General features: G+C 36.3%; 1 protein-coding gene across 1 annotated transcript; it reads left to right on the forward strand.

Moving 5' to 3' along the window:
- Positions 1 to 11,719: 11,719 nt before the first annotated feature.
- tmem135 (transmembrane protein 135) lies at positions 11,720 to 21,940 on the forward strand. Its single transcript, XM_024265914.2, has 15 exons — positions 11,720 to 11,959; positions 12,986 to 13,113; positions 13,971 to 14,060; positions 14,137 to 14,170; positions 14,271 to 14,336; positions 14,596 to 14,642; positions 16,875 to 16,916; positions 17,009 to 17,173; positions 17,241 to 17,310; positions 17,389 to 17,556; positions 17,901 to 17,964; positions 18,046 to 18,122; positions 18,910 to 19,008; positions 19,356 to 19,423; positions 19,539 to 21,940. Exons 1-15 carry the CDS (start codon positions 11,720 to 11,722, stop codon positions 19,693 to 19,695), a joined length of 1,515 nt encoding a protein of 504 aa, XP_024121682.1. The 3' UTR covers positions 19,696 to 21,940.
- Positions 21,941 to 22,220: the final 280 nt, after the last annotated feature.

Raw genomic sequence — 22,220 nt, forward strand, 5'->3', positions numbered from 1 at the left:
AGGAGTATAATGTAAGTTGCACTGGAGTATTAGTTACACTCTAGTATAAAGTAAGTTGCACTGGAGTATTAGTCACACAGGAGTATAATGTAAGTTGCACTGGAGTATTAATCACACTTTAGTATAAAGTAAGTTGCGCTGGAGTATTAGTCACATTGGAGTATTAGTCACACGGGAGTATAATGTAAGTTGCACTGGAGTATTAGTTACACTCTAGTATAAAGTAAGTTGCACTGGAGTATTAGTCACATTGGAGTATTAGTCACACAGGAGTATAATGTAAGTTGCACTGGAGTATTAATCACACTCTAGTATAAAGTAAGTTGCACTGGAGTTCTAGTCACACCGGAGTATAATGTAAGTTGCACTAGAGTATTAATCACACTCTAGTATAAAGTAAGTTGCACTGGAGTATTAGTCACACCGGAGTATAAAGTATGTTGCACTGGAGTATTAGTCACACTGGAGTATAAAGTATGTTGCACTGGAGTATAAGCTGCAGAAGCAAAAAAATAAATAAAATAAAGGAAAATAAATATAGTCGCTCTGGAGTATAGGTTGCATGCTAATTGAAATAATGATCAAGCAAAAATAATTTTCACAAGAAAATCATACAACTAAATGAGTAAATTGCTTTCAGTTTTAGCTTTTCTATAATGAGTTCTTGTATGTTTACCAGACCTGATGAGCTGTTATAGAACCTGAGACAACTGTGTTACCCCCAACCACAGCCTTTTCTGCAGTTTATTTTAACATCACAAAGAACTAAGACTCAAAAAAAAGCACTTGGCCACTAGAGAGTTCATAAGATAACGCTGAAAATATGTTCATCATTTTGGGAGCACTTTTCATTATATATATAATTTTTATTTTGCAATGTTTGAGATATTTTAAACCAAAATTCAATTTCTTAAAGCAGAGATTTGCCTTCTTTCAATTATTCGTTTCTAATCTGTAAAAAGCAAACATACATCTTAAATAAAGAGATACTGTGGATGAAAACAAACCAGTAGAGATTAAATCAGCATTGCACCAACTATAAAGCATTTTTTAATGATGTATCCTTGAGTCAGAAATATTTAACTATAAAACTTTAAAAATATTTTATATTAAAAAAAACATTAGGAATTACTTTTAGACAAGATTTGTGCAAAAAATGTAATTGCTGGAGTTCCATCAGTGAACTGTTATTTGTTTAAACTTCAGTTCAACAAAACTTTTAATGACAAATTCTAAATATTTCATGTTTTTTGGGAGGAAAGGAGACTTAAGGACTTCCTGTGGTGCCTTCAAGGACCTGTTAAAAAGTGAAACTGTCAGATTGATAGCAGAGGTCCGTCAGGCAAGTCCAGCATTGTGCAACAGTTAAGGAGTTCAAGTTACATATGAAACAGATGTATTGTTCTTTTGTTGGTGGTGGCTTTCACTTTTAGTTAAACATCTGTCATTTTAAGGAATAACTGTTTAGTTCAAGTTGTCACTTTACAAATTAATAATGTTCTTAAACAACAATATTGAGTTAAAATGTCTTAAAAGTTTAGAGGAAGAAAGATTTTGAATTACGCAAAGAGTTTGTTGGAGTGATGCCTTTAAGGTTTGCAGGAAAGTCGAGGACGCCAGAAAAGATAAGATGCCGAAGACTTTTCAGAGTTTATCAGAAATCCTCTAAACCACGGTTTCGGTTTAGATCTCGGTGCGCAGGAACTCACTCGTCCCTCTCGATGGGTTCCCCGGTGAGCAGGTTCTTTCCGCTGGGCGCGTAATCCCACACGTCCTCGATGATCCCCACATGGTAAACCCGCTCCACGCCGCGCCGCCCCTCTGCAACCAAGAGCAAAGCGCCCAGGAAGAGCGCACACTGCGGTGCCATGTTCGGTGGATCGCTCCGGAGGCGCCGCCGCTGCTGCTGCTGCTGCTGCTGCTGCTGCTGCGGAGCGCTTACGAAACTGGCGCAATGAAACGGGCTATTCAGCCGGAGGACACCGACCGCCTCCAGCGGTGTCAGATGGGCATGGATCACAGCGTATGAGCATTTAGATCCAAATTTAGCGCAAAAAGTTGAGACATTTGAGTTTGTTGAGAGTTTATAGTGTTGTAAAATTGTGTTTATTTGAAATTACGCCACATAGAGAGAAACGTGTGTTTGTAGAGGTTTGGTTTGTACTCGGGAAAATCCCCCAATCTTCCCTTCAAATTGTTGTTCTAATTTCAGAATCTGGTTCTACAAGAATCAATCTCATCATTTACACAAGCTGGCACACACAACAACCCGTTACATCTTAAATTCAGTGAATTATTGATAGTTTGTGTGGTAATAGTACTCAGTACTAAGCAGTACGGTCACCAGGAACATATTTAAAGTCCAAATATCCACTATCTTAAGAATTTTCAGGAATGGATCACTCAAAAATATATATGCAATAAAAAATCTCTAGACTTTGTACTATATCTATAGTACTAAGTAGTACTGTGAACAAATAGTGATTTACTAATTTGCACATCAGGTTTTATTTAAAGCCAAATTCTGTTAAGTAATGTCAACTTCCTTGTATGAGACTTCAGTAGTATATTACTTAGAAACTATACAGTAAAAGCTCCCTTTTCTGTTGTAGTACTCTACCATTACTAAGTAGTACTGCAAAGATGTAATAGTTTGAGGGTGAGGTTTTATTTAAAGCCAAATCCTACGAAGTGATGTCACCGTTTCTTGTCTCGTGACATTTTAGTAATGGCTTACCCAAAAAATAAGCAGTAAAATAACTAAATATGTTGAGCGGCTGTACTCTATATAGTACTAAGTACTACAGTGAAAGAATGGTGATCTGCCGATTTAAGAAACAAGTTTTATTAAAAGTCAAAATGTGACGAAATCTTCTTCTGACATTTGTTTTAATACTAAGAAAATATACAGTAAAATAACCTTATTTCAGTGGTAGTACTTAATAAAGTTCTAAATAGTACTTTGAAGGAATGGTGATCTATTACCTTGAACGGGAGGTTTTATTCAAAACCAAATCCTGCTAAGGGATGTCACTGTAACCAAGTCCCAAGTGTTTTATGACATTCTAGTAATGGATTATACACAAAAAAGAAAAATATAACAGTAAAACAACTTGATACTTTGTGTGGTTGTACTAATATAGTACTAGGTAGTACTATGGTGAGCTACTAACGAGTGAGGTTTTATTTAAAGTCAAATCCTGCTAAGTGATGCTAGTTTTACTCATTGTATGCTATTTTAGTAGTCTGCTAAGCTACACAGTAAAATATGTTTTTAGTGGTAGTACTGTATGAAGTACTGAGTACACTAGTACACTAGTTTGAGGAATATGTTTTATTTACAGTCAAAGTATGCTAAGTTATATAATTGTTACTTGTCTTATGAGATTTCAGTAGTGGATTACTCTTAATACTATCTGTAAAATAACTTTACATTTTGTGTAGTTTATAAAGTACTAAGAAGTACTGGGGAAGAATGGCAAGCTACTAATTTGAGGAACAGGTTTAATTTAATGCCAAAGTCTGCTAGTGATTTCAGTTGTACTCATTAGATGAAACTTTAGTAGTCTGCTAAAGTATACAGAGAAAAAAACATATTTTGGTGGTATTACTGTATGAAGTACTAAGTAGTACTGAGAATTAATGATAATTTACTAATTTGAGGAAAAAGTTTCATTCACAGTCAAACTCTTCAAAGGGATATCACTGTTACATATCTAGTGATGTTTGAATAATGGATTACTAAAAAAAACTACACAGCAAAAATACTTGATAATTTGTGTGGTAGTACAGTACAAAATATTAAGTAGTCTGTAAAAGAAGTGTAATATACTAATTTAAGCAACAGGTTGTATTCAAAGCCATTCTGTTAAGTGATGTCAAGGTTGTTCTCTGTATGAGAAGTTAGCAGTATACTAATCAGCAAAAGTACTTACATTTGCATAGTAATATTCTATTAAGTACTGAGTACTACTGTGAAGAAACCGTGATCTACTAATTTGAGTGACCGGTTTTATTTAAAGAGAATATCTACAATGTAATTTTCCCTACAGTTTAGTAGTGTACTCCTCACAAACTATACAGTAAGCTAATTTGATACTTTGTGTAGTAGAACTCTATGAAGTACTAAGTAGTACAAGTAGTAAGATACTATTTTGAGCAAGAGGTTTATTCAAAGCCAAAGTCTGTTAGTTATGCTAAGGTTATTCATTATGTGATACTTTAGTAAACACATACAGTTAAAATAAACATTATTTTCAGTGGTAGTATTATTTGAAGTACTACTGTGAAAAAATAGTGATTGACTATTTTGAGCAACAGGTTTTATTTAGAGCCAAAATCAGCTAAGTGGTCTGACTGTTACTGCTCTTAAGACATTTCAGTAACACTGCACCATAAAATAGCGTAAGACTTTGTGACCTAGTACTCTATAAAGTACTAGGTGGTTCTAATAAGAATGGCCCTCTATATATTTGAGCATTGTTTTTTTTTTTTTTTTTTAATTATGCCTTTCTAGGGGTGTCAATATTCCTTATTGTATGAGACTTTAGTAGAGATTCATTGAAAACTGCAGTATGATAACTTTTTACTTCTACTGTTATTACCCCATGAAGTATTTAGTAGTACTGTGAGGAGATGATGATCGACTAAACAAGTCAAAAGAGGGCATTTGTGCTTTTAAACCTATTTCATTTGTAAACATTTCCAAAAAGAGCTTATGAACTAATATTTTATTTTGCTTGTTTTAGTAAAGCCCCTTTAAACATTCTCAACCAGCTCCATTCATCAGTAATACTAATGTAACTTTATAAGCCACCTTAACGGTGCGACCGTTCTTATCTGCAATTGCAGCTCAGTTGATCACAGTGAAATGTGACACCGTTCAGAAGGTTCATTTTCTGTATCAAAACACATTTTCATTGACTGCATACTGCACACCCAACCTACACATTTATTTTACACACAGGGTGTTCGGGATAATACAGTGTGGATAGTTCCTGCGTACCTTCACTCTATCTTCCTCCTTTCTGGAGCCTGTTCCTGCACAAAGCTGCAACATTATTGCAACCATCACCATCTGCTTTTACCCTTTGTCTTATGGGAATCAAACATTTTTTTGTCTCATTCCCTATCCCTCCTGATAATTAGGGACGTGACACTATAAGTAAGGGCTTTGCCAGTGAAGTAGCTTTTTACAAGTGATCAAGATGGCCAAAAGATAACCTGCTGGGAGGGCCGTGCAGCTGATTTTGGAAGAGAGACAAGCTTCTGAAGATGTGAGGAAGAGGTTTCAGAATTTGAAGATCATATTGCTGAAAAATCAGAGTCTGACAGGGACTTTAAGGAGGTTGACCACCAATTAGAACCTGTGAACCAGAGAATCTGTGACCAGGAGCATCAAAAGCCTGAGATCATCATGATTACAATGCTACAAGAGGAGGGGTGGACAACTCGGACAAACTAGTGACTGCAGACAGCTGCAGAAGGAGGACCCTACGCTGGCTGCTGGTGATATTCTTTGACATGATGGACATCTTAGCATACAACGCCTTTGTCATGTTGATGGTACTGAACACAGAGTGGAACAGGGGCAAGCTCCAGAGAAAACAAATCTTTCTTGAGGAACTGGGAAGGGCCCTGGTGAGACCTCAGATCCTCAAAAGATAAGATGTTCCATGAAAACCAGCTTCTGCAGCAGTTGTGAGGAGAATTCAAGGGGAGATTGCTTGTGCCCCACCCACCCAACCTACAAAACCACAATCTGATGAACCTGAAGTAAGTGTGTGACGCTGTATGTCATGTATGCTTTACAACAGAGAGGGGAAAGAAACATTTCTGGTCTTATCATTATTCTAGGTATGGGATAGGCAACTCCAGGCCTCGAGGGCCGTATGCCTGCATGTTTTCAAACACACCCTGTTCTGGCAAGGCCAAATATTAACTACGATTACTGTTCATTTGGCTTGTAATTGTGATCAAATAAACATATGTTAAGTATTTTCACATAAAATTGTTTGATTGTGTCGTTTTGAAAACCCAAAACATAGCGGGTCCACCAGATCATGAACACTGGCTAAGTGACAAAAACACAAAATATTAAGTATTCAAAAAAGATTTTATCAGTTTTTAAAATGTTTCTCCTTCAAACAGAAGCAGTTCAGTTCTTTTGACACAACTTTAGGACAAACACAGAGAGACAATGCCACCTGGTGGCCAGATCTCAGAGCTGCAACCTGACTGCCATGGGAAAGAAAGACGAGATTCAAATTAACAGGTTGCTGCTCGTTTGGGCTGTTCATACAGTTTTTGTTGAGTAAACATGTTGAATAAGTAGTATAAATACAGCAGATTCAACACTAAACCAGAACTTTATTTTATAAATACTGTTTTTTTTTACATGTTATTGTAGCATTTTACTAGTAAAAATGCATAATAAATAAAGTAATAAAGATTAATAAGCCAAAAGTTAATTTTCGGAGTATTTCTTTATTCACATTGTTGTGAATCAGGAGCAGATGAAAATATACTGTTTGAAAAAGAGCTTATTAGTGACATGGACAATTTATTGGGTGGTCCATTAGCTCCCTTAGAATGTTATGCTGGTGTTTAGATCACTATTGAAAAAACTAAAAGCAACTTATTTAGTCCATTAAATCCCTCCTTCACAAGCTTCAGTGTGTTGGTGATTTTTTTTACAGTAAAAATAACACATGTATTTTAAATATTTTATAAACAAAAGTGTCTGCAATATATATAAATACTCATGACAACACGGTTTTGTGTAGCTGCATTTTAATGGGAAAAAAAGATTAAATCTGCAGCCATCCTTGTCCACAGCCTCGTCACTTTAGATTATTGTAATTCTCTTCTTTTTCATTTACCTCACAAAACGCTCCATGAACTACAACTGGTCCAAAACTCCGCAGCTCGCCTTATTTCTTAGACTCCCTTCTCCCATCACATCTCACCGGTTCTTCAGCAGCTCCACTGGCTGCTGGTGACACACCGGATCATCTATAAAGTCCTCCTCCCGATTTTACTTTTAATCTCAAAACGCATTTATTCCTACTATCTTATCCATCCTGATTTGCAATTCATTATTTGATGCTGTATTTATATGCTTTGGTGCTATTTTAACTGTTCTTTTATTGTTTTGTTTTTCATTTTTATACTATTTTACTATTGTGAAAATCTGTATGTTTTTTATTTTTTTATTTTTATTGTAAGGCGACCTTGAGTCCCTTGAAAGGCGTCCAACAAATAAAATGTATTATTGTTATTATTACTCGTAGACAATCATATTTTCTAAATAGTTACTTACCGTTCTTTGGATAGAAGAACAGAGAGACCCAAGAGTTTTGCAAACTCCTCAGCCGTCAATGAGCCTTTATCAGCAACCTGTTGGTAGGTACAGAGAATAATACAGAAAATAAATCAGAAAATAAAACATTTATACCAATAAAATGTTTTTTTTTTTAAACTGACATTATCCATAGCTGAGGCAATCATTTCCTCTTCACTGTGAGACTGCAGCTGGACCACCATCACACCACTGTCAAACACTCGCAACCTTCACACAACAAAAAGGAAAATATCACTGGAAGTCCATACGATAAAATAGAAAAAAAATGCAAGTATCAATAATATAAATGTTAAAAATAACAGATTTACTAAACTATGCCCACAAATCTACTGATCACCTTGATGGTATAAATAACTCAGGAAGTTACAAGCTGGATTATGATTACTATGTAAATGAAAAAGAGTTCAAGTTTAATAGGGGCTGGATTATAAAAGTTTGCTTCCTACGACTCATTTTCAAGCTTTTATTTTAAATCTTTTTGACAAACTTCACCTTTTATGGATTTCATATGTCATGCACTGTATGCATGCAGAAGTACAGTATGTGAACCTTTTGGGAGGACCTCAATTTCTGCACAAAATGGACACATAATTTTATTAATCAATCTAAATCACAAAGATAGAGAAAAACATTGTCTGCTTAAATCATACCAATTTTTTAAAAATGCTTTTATAGAACACAATTGTGTATCCAGTTTATGCATAAAAACAAGTAATTCTGAGGGTTCACATATTTTCTCCTGTAGCTGCATATATGTGGAAGTGTTCTTTTATTTTTCCATTGGTCTTGTCGTATAATCACCAACGTTTGATATATTTTATAGATATATGTTCCTCTGCGACGGACTGGCGACCTGTCCAGGGTGTACCCCGCCTTCGCCCTTCAGTAGCCGGGATAGGCTCCGGCACCCCCGCGACCCCGAAAGGGAAGCAGCGGTCGAGAAGATGGATGGATGGATATATGTTCCTCTGTTAGCATTTTTTTAGTTTATTTATGACTGACTGATTATTTGTTTGATTGACTTTGATTCCATGACATAAACTTCAAACTCTCAGATTGGACACTTTGATTTTACAAGATGATTTTTAAACACATCTTAGCAACCATTTTAAAAATAATTGCTGCAGTTACACAGTGTAAGGACTTTAGGGTTTTACACCTTTAGGTGGTGTTTTTTTCCCCTGATTCTATTTAATTGTATTTATTGTTTTTGTAACTCCTCTCTTTCTTTTCTCAAAGGTCTTGGCTTTTTGTCATGCCACAGTTGTAAATCGGAATGATGTTGTTAATCTGTTCTGCCTGGATAATGAAGGTTGAATAAAAAAACAAAAGCATTTCTGGATTTATTGTCAGATAAAAACTGTCCTGTGACGTGTGCTGTTCAAGCCCAGTCAGCTGCTGTGCCTTCATCCTTGGATCAGGGCTTCCATCTGCTTCACCAGAAGAACCGTTTGTCCTCAGAGGACAGTGAAGGTGGTCAGAGCAGCAGATCATGTGATGCATCAGAACTCTACAGAGAAACGTGTCAGTGTATCAATCTTTTTGTTCAAGCTGAAATTGGTCAGAAATGTGGGTAACACTATAATAAGATTCTTTAACAAGCTTTCTTAACACAATAACAAGCATTATTAATGTTCTTATAAGGTGCTAGTAAGTCATTTATTGGTGTAGTATCTACAAAGACCATATTAGTAAACTGGTAGTAAGGTTTACAAATGTGTCAATAAACTTTGTTAACCATTTATTGAATGTTTTGCTGCACCTTATCTTTAGATTAGCTGCTTAAACTGAATTGCACATGGAGGACTAATAAAGTTATTCTGCTTATTTATGTTTCATTTATTGAAATAAAACATCACAAATCAAATCATTATTTTATTAGATTTATTTTATAAGATATTAGATTTATGATTTTTTTTAAATATATATATATACATACATACTGTATGTATATATATATAAGCAAAAACTATTAGATTATCTGAATATTGTCAAGGTGATCAGATCTCAATATGAAGTTGAATATCTATACAAATAACAACAGGGCAGTATCTTAGCAACAAAAGGATGCCAAGTCTTTTAATTGAAATAAAAGTCTTCAGCCTACAGAGGCTCAATTGTGTAGACACCATAAAATCAGAGTGAAATGAAGATGTGGCAGGCTAGTCCACTTTTTCCAAAACTGAATTTCTGCAACTCAAAATGCTTTTCAATATCTTGTGTGGCCCCCACGAGCTTGTATGCATGCTTGACAACGTGGCAGCATGCTCCTAATGAGACGACGGATGGTGTCTTGTGGCATTTCCTCCCAGATCTGTGTGAGGGCATCCCTGAGCTGTTGTACAGTCTGAGGAGCAACCTGCGCTCCTCAAATGCCTGAGTGAACCAACCCCCTCCTTTTATTTCCCCAAAACCCCACCTGCTTTCCCATTAACTCTGAAGTTTCACAAGTTGGATTTTTGATAATTAGTTATCTTTAATGGAAACACAATTTCTGGTAAAAAAAACAAATCGAATTTTTCGAAAAACGTTTTTGCCCTGGTTTTGGGGGCGTATTGAAATGGATGGACGTTTTGCAAACCTGTAATGGAAATTGACTTTTTTCTGATTAAATGCGCTTCTGAAGCTTCTGTCTGAGTACAGCACAGCGGACGCCATGAGAGATCCCACAGCGTCACAGCTAATCGTGCATCTCCTCTGTAGAATCAATAACCAAGATTTCCTCATCGCTTCATCTGTAGCCGCACTACTGCATTCTGAATACGATGCAGAATTCTCATTCGAGGATCAGCGTGAGTGCAGTGACAAACTTCAATGGATCTATTTGTGTTCCTTCTTTTAAATACCACTGAACAGACGTCTCACTTGCATCTGAGACTGTCAATGGACTCACTGCGCGAGCCAGCGCAGCACGCTCGCACCACACTGCTGTGACGTCACCCAAATGCTCCCCTTTTAGTTTATCAAATAAAAAAAGCACACACATCGCTGTGTTTTTAATGACTCATCACGTGAGTTGGTTTGTGTTTTATCGCATTATTATGAAACTGTGTCATTTCGAAACTGTGTTTTTCAAAATTCCTAGAACTTGGTTAAAGTTTGATGTGTAATGGAAACAGAACCCAGGGCTGCTGAGTGTTTCTGCATCGTGCGTTCACTGAGCACCGGATATCAGCAGTAAAACTAAGCAGTTTATCAGAGAAAGCATAGAACACCGGCACTGATCCGTATATAATCGATTGTTTAAATAGTGTTGACGTTTTCTCTGAAAAACTGATTTGTTTTGCTGCGGATTGTATAAAAATGACAATGTTTGTAGCAGCCTGAGTTGGGCCGAGTGGCTGTTTGGGTTCGCTTATGTCCAGAGCTCAGTGGACGCACCATGCGCAGATTCTTGTCTGCTGTGGGATCTGTCAATCAACCTGTTCAGAAGTTTAAGGAAAATAAAGGGATGGGTGCATGAGACTGAATTAAAGCGTTTGACGAGCGTAGATCCACTAATAATAGTTATAATTAATTAATGATTAATTAATAACGGTTATAATTTTGTTAAAAACATTGCATTTGGTCATTACCTCAAAATGTGACAAGATGTTAGGCAAGGCAAGGCAAGTTTATTTGTATAGCACATTTCATGTACAGAGACAATTCAAAATGCTTTACACAAAACTTTAAAAGAAACAATCAAAAGAAATAGTAAAAATGTGATCATTAAAATAAAATTAAAAGAAAGTAAAAATATTTTAATTTAAAACAAGCATAAATAAACAGTGCGGACGTAAACTTTTTAATACATATTAATTAGAGCTGTCAGGCGATTAAAATATTTAATCGCGATTAATCGCATTGTCCAGAGTTAACTCGCGATGAATCCCAAATTAATATGTGGCCTTTTTTTAAGGAAAAAAATGTGTGCTTTGTGGAATTTAGCAGTTCTACATTAATTATGAAAACAAGAATGACAAAATTTATAGTTTTCATCAGAAATACTTTATTTTATAACATTTTGTAATATTTTGTGCAAACATTTCATTCATTTATGTAAATGGTAAAACACTTGCCCTTCGTTAAGTATCTTTTTGAATTATTTTTCTGAAAAATTCAAGTGTCTTAAAAGCATTTCAAACAAAAACAAGAAAACTTCAGTAATTTACCAAAATATAGCAAAACTATTGTTATTTTAAATTGCCTTGCCCTTAACTACCTTTTACCTATCATTGTTCTTATTTCTGTACACTTCGCCATTTTTGTTTTTGTCAGCTCATTTTGAATGTTTTACCCAAAATTGTTTTGCATATGAACAAATAAAGTTTGGGTAGAAAAAAGTTAAAAGAGGAAGTGACGTCTGATTCGCGCATGCGGGGTACCGGTCTTGCGTCCGGTACCGATCTGGCGCTGACAATCTCAAACACACCTAGAGACAACCGGTTTTATTGCGGTCTGTGCGGGCTCGCAGACATGGCCGCCCTCAGTAAAATACCTAACAGTTGCTACGAAGTTGGGCACACCTGGGAGCCGTCGTGCGTGCGGTCCGCCGTGGACATAACCGGTGCCGCTCTGGACGTCTCCTTCAAAATATACGCCCCTCTGTACCTGGTAAGGCTTTCCACGCCGCAACCAGAGTGCACGGGAGTTAGCTGAAGTTAGCGCGCTAACCAAGTTTGGCTAACTGATTAAGAAGCGAACTAATCTAGATTAGACCGAATGGTCCATGTTCAAGTCAGTGACGTTTCGCGAATGTGCTGTCAAACTAATTTAAAAAAAGGCTACGACGAAGACTTTATTGCACCAAATTCAAAACAAAACTTTATTAATAAAATTGCCAGGCTACAATTTGCGTCAAAGCAGCAGCGAGTCCATAAATATAAAACGGAGTGTTCTAGAAGGAAAACTGCAGAACTTGTGTGCAAAATAGCATACTGAACTTAAGGTCACTCTGATATAAAGCGACGTGAAAATAAACCTTCTCTAGTAGAACAGTGAAGCAGTTTCCCATATTTCTTGACTGTTTTTTAATATTTCATATATTTATTTGTGACAAAACAATTTTTTTCAGCAGCAAAATTAATCTAAAAAACATGATTGTGTCATAACAGTGACATTTATATAACAAATAGAGGTGAATCTGTCTTTTTCAGGTGCTTTTAAATGTGCTTTCTATGTCTTTGTAGCTGTCAGACATGTAATTTTGCTATTACTCCACTCATGTGTGTAGATCTAATAATCTGATCATTTTTTAACCTCAACTTAAGTTTTTCTCTTTATTTACCTTTATAGAGGCACTTACTAATGTGACATTAGCATAGCATAATAGGTTGAACCAACAACCTATACTTCCTTTTAACACTATTTCTCCAAGTTCACCTATTATATTTGTTGTAACTGTGCTGAACCCTCAGGTCAAGGTAGCTAGTTAATCAATACTTGTCATCAAAAGTTTCATAGTTCATTTTAACTGGTTGGCTAAGTCAAATACTTCATATAACCAGGCTTCTTTGGCAAGTTTTGACACCTTCTACTCTTGTCTAATGAGATATGTGAAATGTATTTTTACTTTTACTTCTGGTGCTTTGATGCTGTAGATAATTTATTGTAGCTGCACACTAACTTTTTTTATTGCAGATAGCAGCCATTCTGCGGAGACGGAAGAAAGATTACTACGTCAAAAGGCTTCTTCCAGAGATCCTGTGGTCGACCTCCTTCCTAACAGCTAATGGAAGCCTGTTCATTGTTTTCTTCTGCATTTTAAGGTGAGACCATAGACTTTAATATATAATGGGTGAGACGTGGAATTGGGTTTCCTTCAGTTTTATTAAAGTTGAATGTTAAAAAAGCAAGGTGTTTATTTCTTTGTTCATGTTTGAGCTGTTTGAGACTGTATTTTAGATGTTTATTGTAATTGTTTACAGTTTTGTTGTTCCAAAAAGATCAGAAGTTATTCCTGCACTGATTTATCTCATGAACACTTCAAACATTCTACAAAACTGTGTCAGTCCCATCTGAGGAATGCAGTGTCCCTCACTGTATCACGGTTCACCTTTTGCAGTCTCTCAGATTCGCAGAATGATTTTAGTCCAAGTTTTCTTTTCTTTTTTTTTCTTTTAGCACATTGTGTTCTTTGTCCTAATTGGCTGTAGACCTCATCAATCAATCAATCAATCAATCAATCAATCAATCAATCAATCAATCGTTCAATCGTTCAATCGTTCAATCAATCAATCAATCGTTCAATCAATCAATCTCCTTTACAAGGTCTGTTTAGCTCCCAAAATGTATTTAAATCTCTGATCTTGATTAGATCTTTCTTTTCATTTGTTGAAACATTCCCGTTATTTTTGCAAAAGTTTGAACTTTGAGTGTTAAAACAAGAGAGAAAAGTGTGAAAATATTCATGTCCGTCTGAGAAAAGTGTACAAAGTGTGCAGTAAGGAGTTTTAAAGTCCTAAAACATCTATAATAATTGTAAAAAATTCAGGTTAACTACTTAAAAATTTCACCTATTGTAAATATACTTGTTGCTAAGTTGCCTGAAAAGCGTGATTAATGTATGTTTGATTTTATTATAGAAAATGGAAACTCAAAAGTCTTTTTTTTTTTTTAATTTCAGAAAACTTTTTGGAGGGTTCTACTCCTGGTCGGGGTTCGGCGCCGCCCTCCCTGCCTCCTACATCGCCATCCTTCTGGAGCGAAAGAGCAGGTGGAGCTACAGCTGAGTTTTCTTGTTGTCTGGTGTTCAGTTTGAGGAGGTCTAACTGGCTGTCCTTCCTTCCCAGGAGAGGTCTGCTGACCATTTACATGGCAAATCTAGTAAGAGCTGCTTTTATTTTGGTGAAGTTTCAAATGTCGTTAGCAGTCGGTCTGTTTCGGTGCACTGTGGGCGTGGTTAATAGCCTCTCATTGTTGCCAGGCAACAGAAACGCTGTTCCGCATGGCCGCGACTCGAGGCATTGTCAAACCCATCAAACACGGAGAGGTGAGCCACTTTACCCAACCACCTTTTTCAGCATTCTGATGAACAAGACTTGAACTTACTGGGATGTTTAAATTTACCCATATGAAGCTGTTTTTAAACGTTTAATCAAATACACGCGATATGATGTTTTAATTTAGCAACTACCATTGCTAACAAGTCAAAAAAATATTTATTTTTAATGGCAAAGTCTCATTTTGAACACATACCTTGCTGTACTGTGTTGTTGTGATGAAATAAATCATGTGTTTTTCTCTCTCAGGTGCTGCTGTTCTGCATCACTGCATCACTCTTCATGTTTTTCTTCAGGTAAGACTTGATTTGTGACACACTAATATTTTTAAGTCTCATCCAGAAAACCTTATTTATCCAGAGTGTAAATCATCGTGTGAACTCGCTCTTATCCTATTCTAAGGGTCCCCAAACTTTTTCTTGTGAGGGCCACATAACTATTTTCTTCTCGGATGGGGGGCCGGGGTCGGTTTGTAGGAAAATCACAGCCTAAACATAAAAATGCATGGTTTTCCAGAAAGCCACACATAGCCAAATTTTAAATAATACATTTTTGTAATCTTCACAGAAAAAATGATTCTGACACTTTAAAATGCAGATATAGAGATTAATAGCTGCGATAGATTAATAGCTGAAGATGCTTAAATTGTTAGCTAAAAACACTGAAGCTAATAGTTGAAAACGCTGAAGCTGATAGCTAGCTAAAATTTTGGTGAAGTGCCAAATTAGCTGAAAAAACTCAAAAAATTCTAAGTTATCCAAAACAGCTAGCATGTAACTGAAATATTTGCTAAATGCCAAATTAGTCTAAATCACTAGAAAATGTGTAATTTAGCCAAAACAGCTAGCATAATGCTAAAATATTATCTAAACTACAAATGAACCTTAAAAAGTAAAAAAAATGTCTAAATTAGCCAACGCAGCTAGCATGTGGTTGAAATATTAGCTAAATGCCAAATTAGCCTAAAAAATTTGAAAATGTGTCATTTAGCCAAAACAGCTAACATAAAGCGAAATTATTAACTAAACTCCAAATTAGCCTTAAAAACTGAAAAACCCTAAATTAGTCAAAACAGCTAGTATGAAGCTGAAATATTAGCTAAATGCCAAATTAGCCTAATAAACTGGAAAAAATGTCTAATTTAGCCAAAACTGTTTGGGGGGCCGGGCCAGATCCGGCCCACGGGCCGTACTTTGAGAATCCCTGTCCTATTCTGAAAAAGTTAGAACATTTAGGATAAAACAGATCCAATATTCTGAACCTATTTTGAATGTTCATGGATCTATTTGTAAAAACGATGAGCTTTAGAAAAACTATGGAAGTACTGAGGGGTTTATAATCGTCCACCAGCTGATGGAGTTTGTTAAAAAGCTTAGTCACAGCTGCCCCCTATAGGTTGATCTATGCACTCTGTGGGTGAAAAATGGACAAACCAGATTTAGATCCACACAAAATATCAAAGTTGTAGAACCTGTTAAGCAAAAATGTTCATGTACACAGCATGGTAAGAGGTTGAAGTGAACACTAAAAAAGACACACAAGAATGAAGGAGGGAGACACAGGCACACTGTATCATTTTTTAGATCTACCCCTAAATCCTGCACAGTGCTTTACAGTCAGACCCATTCACACACTGATGGCAGCTCCACTGCCGAACACTGGTGCCAACCTTCCACCAAATGCAGTTTGGGATTCATTGTCTTGCTCAAGGACACTTTGACGCATGGGAATCAAACCTGCGATCAGAGGTCGACCGCCCCGCCGCTGCACCACAGCCGATGAGTGCGTATTCCCTGTAAATTTCCCAATCACCTGAACCCATATGTGTGTTATTTGCAGTCAGTAAGGAGCAAAAGGGTTCAGTACGACAGCATCACTGGTACGTCATACTTCCCGAGCTGACGAATACTTTACGATACACCTACCACACTCATGACGATGGATACATTCTATTTTTATGACATCCATTAAGACTGGACGAGCTTAAAGGAACTGGCCTAATTCAGCTTAAAGCAATCCCACTAGCATGTTTTTTAAATAATGCTATATATCTGGCTTTAAGTTAGTTTAAAGCTAATGATGGTTAAGATGTCTGTTTTACATCCACTTTGTGCATGACCTGATTAGTCGACTAATCGCAAAAAATAATTGGTGATTAGTCGACTATTAAAATAATCGTTTGTGGCAGCACTACATGGAAATGAACATTCAAGTAGCTACTTCCAATGAAACGTCTATGTAATGCTCATTTCAGACTTCTGCATTTGCCCGTAGCTGTGGAAGTTTTTACGACCATTTACAAAATGCACAGAACTTTGACCAATCGTGGACTCTGATTTGGTATCAATGCAGTGATACGATGCAATAAGTATCACGAAATATTGTAAGACAGTACGAGGGGGCTCAAAAATTTTTTTTTTTTTTTCTTAAAACGGTCTAATGTTTTATTATATTGAAGTGTAGTTTTAGACAGTCAAATAAATGGAGGGAAAATTCAATATTAAATGTCAACTTTGACTTTGTTCTAGGAGTAACGACGGTCTTAAAGGTTTTGTCTTTTCTGCATTAAAGTAAGTTTACATTTTTTTATTTTTTTATTTCTGTTGTCTTAAATGAAACAATCAAGGAGTGGATGAAACTTCAAATGCTTTCTTGGTGACAGATTCATCATTGGGAAAGAGGAGATTCCCACTCATTCCACTCTGACGGAGGGTTCGAGGCCCGCGGAGGCGGCCGCTGCCGTAGAGCCCAACCGTCCACCGCTGCCGCCGGAAAGCTCCAGCAGGAGAAACCTGATCGCCAAAACCAGAAAGCTTCTAGAATCTATGTAAGTTTGATGGAATCGTCTGGTATTGGAGCCCAGCAGCAGGTTTTACATTTGTGTTTGTCTCCAGATGCAAACGGGGTCCAAGACACGCATGCTGTAAACATTACCAAGACAACTGCATTTCCTACTGTGTTAAAGTAAGGCTTGTCCTGGTCTCTCTGATCAACTTAAGGCTGTTTTCAAGGAAATTCGGTGTCTGTTTGTTTTGCCTGCAGGGTTTCGTCCGGATGTTCAGTATCGGTTATCTTATCCAGTGTTGTATTAAAGTGCCGTCGGCCTTCAGACAGATTTTCTCCAAACCCTCGCGGCTTCCCTCCATTTTCTACAACAAAGACAACTTCCAGCTGGGAGCCTTCTTAGGCTCTTTTGTCAGCATCTACAAGGTGAGTTCAGAACCGCGCCTGCTCATTTCACCTGTTTTTTCCCTCCTAAAGACCCACTCCCATCATCTTTTGATGTATTTAAAAAGCGTTCCCATTGGTCTTTTAATTATGATTCTGCCGTTTTTAGCCAAAATTTTTAAACTGTCGCTTTCTATGGCATAGTTTCTACAGAGCTGCAAAAATTTGATTTAAAAAATGTACTTAGAAATGCAATTTTAAGTTTCATTTTCTTCATATTTGTCTTTATTATCAGAAAAATTCCACAAGAAGACATTTTCATCAGAGTGGATCCGTTATTGTACATTTTTCCACTTGTTTTTTAAAATGATCTCACTTTCATTCAGGGCGCGAGCTGCCTTCTGCGCTGGATCCGTAACATCGACGACGAGCTGCACGCCCTGATAGCTGGTGAGACGGGATCGTAATCCCTCCACAGAAATCCCCAAAAATGTTTTCCTTTAATACGTCTCGTGTCTTGTGTGTCTTCAGGGTTCTTGGCTGGAATCTCCATGTTCTTCTACAAAAGCACAACAATATCCATGTATCTCTTCTCTAAGCTGGTGGAGGTAAAACGCTGAAATCAGACTCAGACATTTGATCAGACCGAACATCCAAAATATTACAAAGTGAGAAGATATAAATGAGGACAGTGTGAGAATGACATTCCAGAAATATGAGTGTGTTCACGTTATAGGATAGTTGATGGACATTGCGTCTTAGAAGCTTTTTGACAGATTTTTGAGTGCTGGTTTTTCTATTTTTAAACAAATTCAAGGGTTTTAAGTGTTTGTTAAGTAAAAATATAAGTCAAGTAGCTCTGATTTAGTTTTTTGTCTGAAAATTAAAAAATGGAATGATTTTCTGTATTGAGATGATTCTGACACAGGAATGCTTTTATTTTGAAAGGAAGTCATGTGAAATCACTGACCAAAATTATAGATTATTTCAAGTAAAAAAAAAAAAGCTTAATTTTGTTTTGCTAAAAACAAAAAGCTTGTTTATAGTTATCATAATAGTAACATTAGTATAAAAACAAGAACTTTGGTTCCTGTTTGGATGTTGTGAAAAATTGACCCAAATGACTCTCTAAGTGTTGAAGGGGGAAGACATAAACGCCATAAACCTAAAAGTTACAATCTGTGCTATTCAAGTGTCACCACTCTGATGTTAAAGGCTTCAATTCACCAGATGTTTGTAGTTTATGGACAGTTTGGAGGTGGATGAACTCTGAACGTTCCTAAATATAGAAAAATCTTTAAACCATCTGAATTACGTAATTCAGGTTTCTCCTCAATCTAGTTTGCATAACAAAAATTCAGTTTTCTGAACCCGGATCTCCTCCTGTCTCTTCAGACCATGTACTTCAAAGGTATCGAGGCTGGACATTTCCCCTACTTCCCCCATGCTGACACAATCATCTACTCCATCTCCACCGCCATCTGTTTCCAGGCTGTGAGTAACACGTCAGCAAAAGATGTTGAGAATAACCCACGAGAAGCGTCGTACATTTTTCCAGACTATTTGTGAATATTTATTCAGTCATTTTGATTTAAAAAAAAATATTTGTTTTACTTTGGATAATCCAGACAGTTCTGAGCGTTTAGGGTAAAATTAACCCACAAATTAACAGTAGCCAACAAATTTCAATTAAAAAGCAAACCATGTGTAAAAGATTCCAAAGAACAGCAGCCAGTTGTGACCCTGTGGGTTCTCCTCTGTACATTTGTCTATGGGGAGGATTCCAAACCTGCTTGTGTTCTTCCTGCAGGTTCAGTGAAGTTTTGTTTTTGTGTTGTCAGGCTGTGATGGAAGTTCAAAATCTCAGGCCTTCATACTGGAAGTTCTTGCTACGCTTAACTAAGGGCAGGTATGAATGCACGCTACAGAATATAGCCGCTTATGCTTAACTGATGCTGTGACTGCAGGAACATGAGAGTCATTTACTCTCTTCATGGATCACTCTGTTTTCTTCGTCCTCCTAGATTTGCTCTGATGAACCGAAAGCTGCTGGACGTGTTTGGAACTCAGGCGTCCAGAGACTTTAAAGACTTTGTGCCCAAACTGGACCCTCGTTTCACCACGCCGCCCAGCCTGACCACGCTTCCAGCAGGGGGCTACGTCCAGCTGGGATCTCTCTGAGCCAAAGTCTTCCAGAGGGCTTTGGGATCAGATGAAAACGGACAATCTGGCTGCTCATCCATAGTAATTTATGGATCTTTTTTTGTTTTTGACAGACGATGGAACTTCTCAGAAGTAAAGTAGCCTTGTTTTAAAATGGGAGGAGCTTAGGGTGGAGCAAAGCTAGTCTGTGATGTCATGATTGTGGGTAGAAGCCTGTTAATGGAATGAAATGATCTGAGTCCAGAATAAATTACAAAACATAAAAATACATTTAAATTGAACATAAACTATCAAAATGCAGTGATTGACAAAAAATCAATCAATTCCATCTATCTGAACCAGCTGACCAGTGGTGTGAGTTTAGAGATTTTAATTCCTTTCAAGATGCAGTTATTCCTCGTTTACATTTAAGATACTTTAGAAAATCTTTTTTAAATGTTTGTAGCACTGAACTGCTAAACAGGAATGCTAAAAGTAGGAAGGGAAGCTGCAAGTTTGCACTTTCATCTAAAGACAAAAGTTCTTTGAGAGATTAAAAGGAGATTTCAATCTTTTTTTGATAGAAACTAATATTTATAATAGAGATTGGAAGATTTTGTAAATGTGGATTATGAGTAAAGTTCAGTATTGAGCAAAAGCTTTGAGCCAATGTTAATTTCCTCAATATTTCCAATTCAAGCTTTTATTTTGGAAATAGTTTTTTTTATACTTTGGTTGTTTTTACTATATTTTCTTTTTCTGGTTAAACATTGATTTGATGGATACAAAATAACCCAAGTATATTAATGCAAGCAATAATTCTGTTCTGAGTTGATAAAAAACACAGTTTGGTTAAAAAATGATTAAAACACGTCCTGTTGGGAACACTTAGTCTTTTAAGTGATTTAAATGTGTTAGAACAAAAGTTCATATTTAATCCCAAAGATCAGTTTGCTTGAAACCAGCTGGTTTTTTATATCAATGGATGGGAACTACACAAGTGGTGAGCAGAAGGGGAAGCAGGGCTTTTATTTTGAAAATAGGAAGTGAATAAAAATGGGTAAAAAGGCAAAACTCTTTAAAAGAAAGACTTAATATATTTCTGGAAAACCTGGGGATGTGTTGCTCGAAATAGTTATTCATGGAGTCTTTGAAAACAAATGTGAAACCACAGACGGGAGTCGTCATGGAAACGGTCAGATGCTTCTTGGTAGCATATTTATTAGTTTAACTCTTAAACATCTGTTTTCATTAGTTATTATGACTTGACTTTAACCACAGATTGCATAACATTTTAAGGCAAATATAAAGGTAATATATTGAATGATCAAAGTCAGTTTTAAGTTTGATTTTTAGTTACCATTGAAGAATGCCACGGAGCTAAAAATCTGTAGATTTTTTAGCTTAAATATCTATAGAATTCATTTCAGAAGAACTTACAATTTTGAATTTGAAAAAAAAATAGTTTTCCTACACTTTACGCTTTGCTTCAACACACCTGAATTTAGGAATTAAAGACCCACTTTAATGAAAATAGTGTTTTTAGATTACTCTTATGAGATTTTTTGGATGATTGAGGAAACGTACAGCAAAAAAAAATTTAAAATAGCATTTCTGAGTATTAATCAGGAAAAAAATGCAGTTTAAAAAAGAGCTTATTTGTGAGATAGAAAATATGATGGGCGGAGCCACAAGCTCCCTGCTCCGCCCCATTCTGATGCATCCACATGCACATCTTCATTTTCTTAGTCCGAGCTGGCATCTGACTCAGAATTGTACAGTTGGGAGTGTGAGATGCTTTTATGTAGGGTAAGCTATTATAGGAAGTGGGGGTGGAGTTGCTCTGTGCCAACGGTCCCGCCCACAATTTCTGAGACAAATTTCTAATGGACTTCTGCCGCTCTGAAGAAACGATGTTCTCCATTTTGACTAAATGCAGCATAATCATAATTAAAAGACCACCAGGAACACTTTTAAAATAGATCAGAAGATGATCGGAGTGGGTCTTAAAATAGAATTCAAATGTGAAATAAATTTAGATCTAAAATCAGGTCCCAAAGCGATTATTTTTCTCCTTTTGGGATTGTTTTATTCTTTTATTCTCAAACTAATGCAGATGTTTAGAAAGCTTGAGGAAAAAATTAAGGTGCTATGGTAGTATGTTTTGATTTCTGATGGCAATATGTATACACGTTTTTTTTTTTTTTTAGTTTGACATATATTTTGTGAAAGTTGTTTGATTTGCAGTTCAACAATAAAGAATTTTCTGTTTTTCATGTGAAAACATTGGTACATTTTGTACATTTTATCCTGTCCTTAATTACTGATAACTATGGTGCATATTGACGACATAAATTCACCTCGAGAATTAAATCTTCTGTTTATACCAGTGATTTGTGACTTAGAAATTATGCTTTTTATCTCCAGTCAATTTGAGACCCATTAGACTTTTATAATAAACACTATGATTCTACTGGAAAAGGTGCAGTGTAAGAAATACAAAAATAAGTGATGTTTTCTCTCTCTTAGCATTGAGGTTTCTTCACCCTTTTGGTCATTTCATT

This window comes from Oryzias melastigma, linkage group LG14 (genome assembly GCF_002922805.2).
Source record: "Oryzias melastigma strain HK-1 linkage group LG14, ASM292280v2, whole genome shotgun sequence".
NCBI classification, from domain to species: domain Eukaryota; kingdom Metazoa; phylum Chordata; class Actinopteri; order Beloniformes; family Adrianichthyidae; genus Oryzias; species Oryzias melastigma.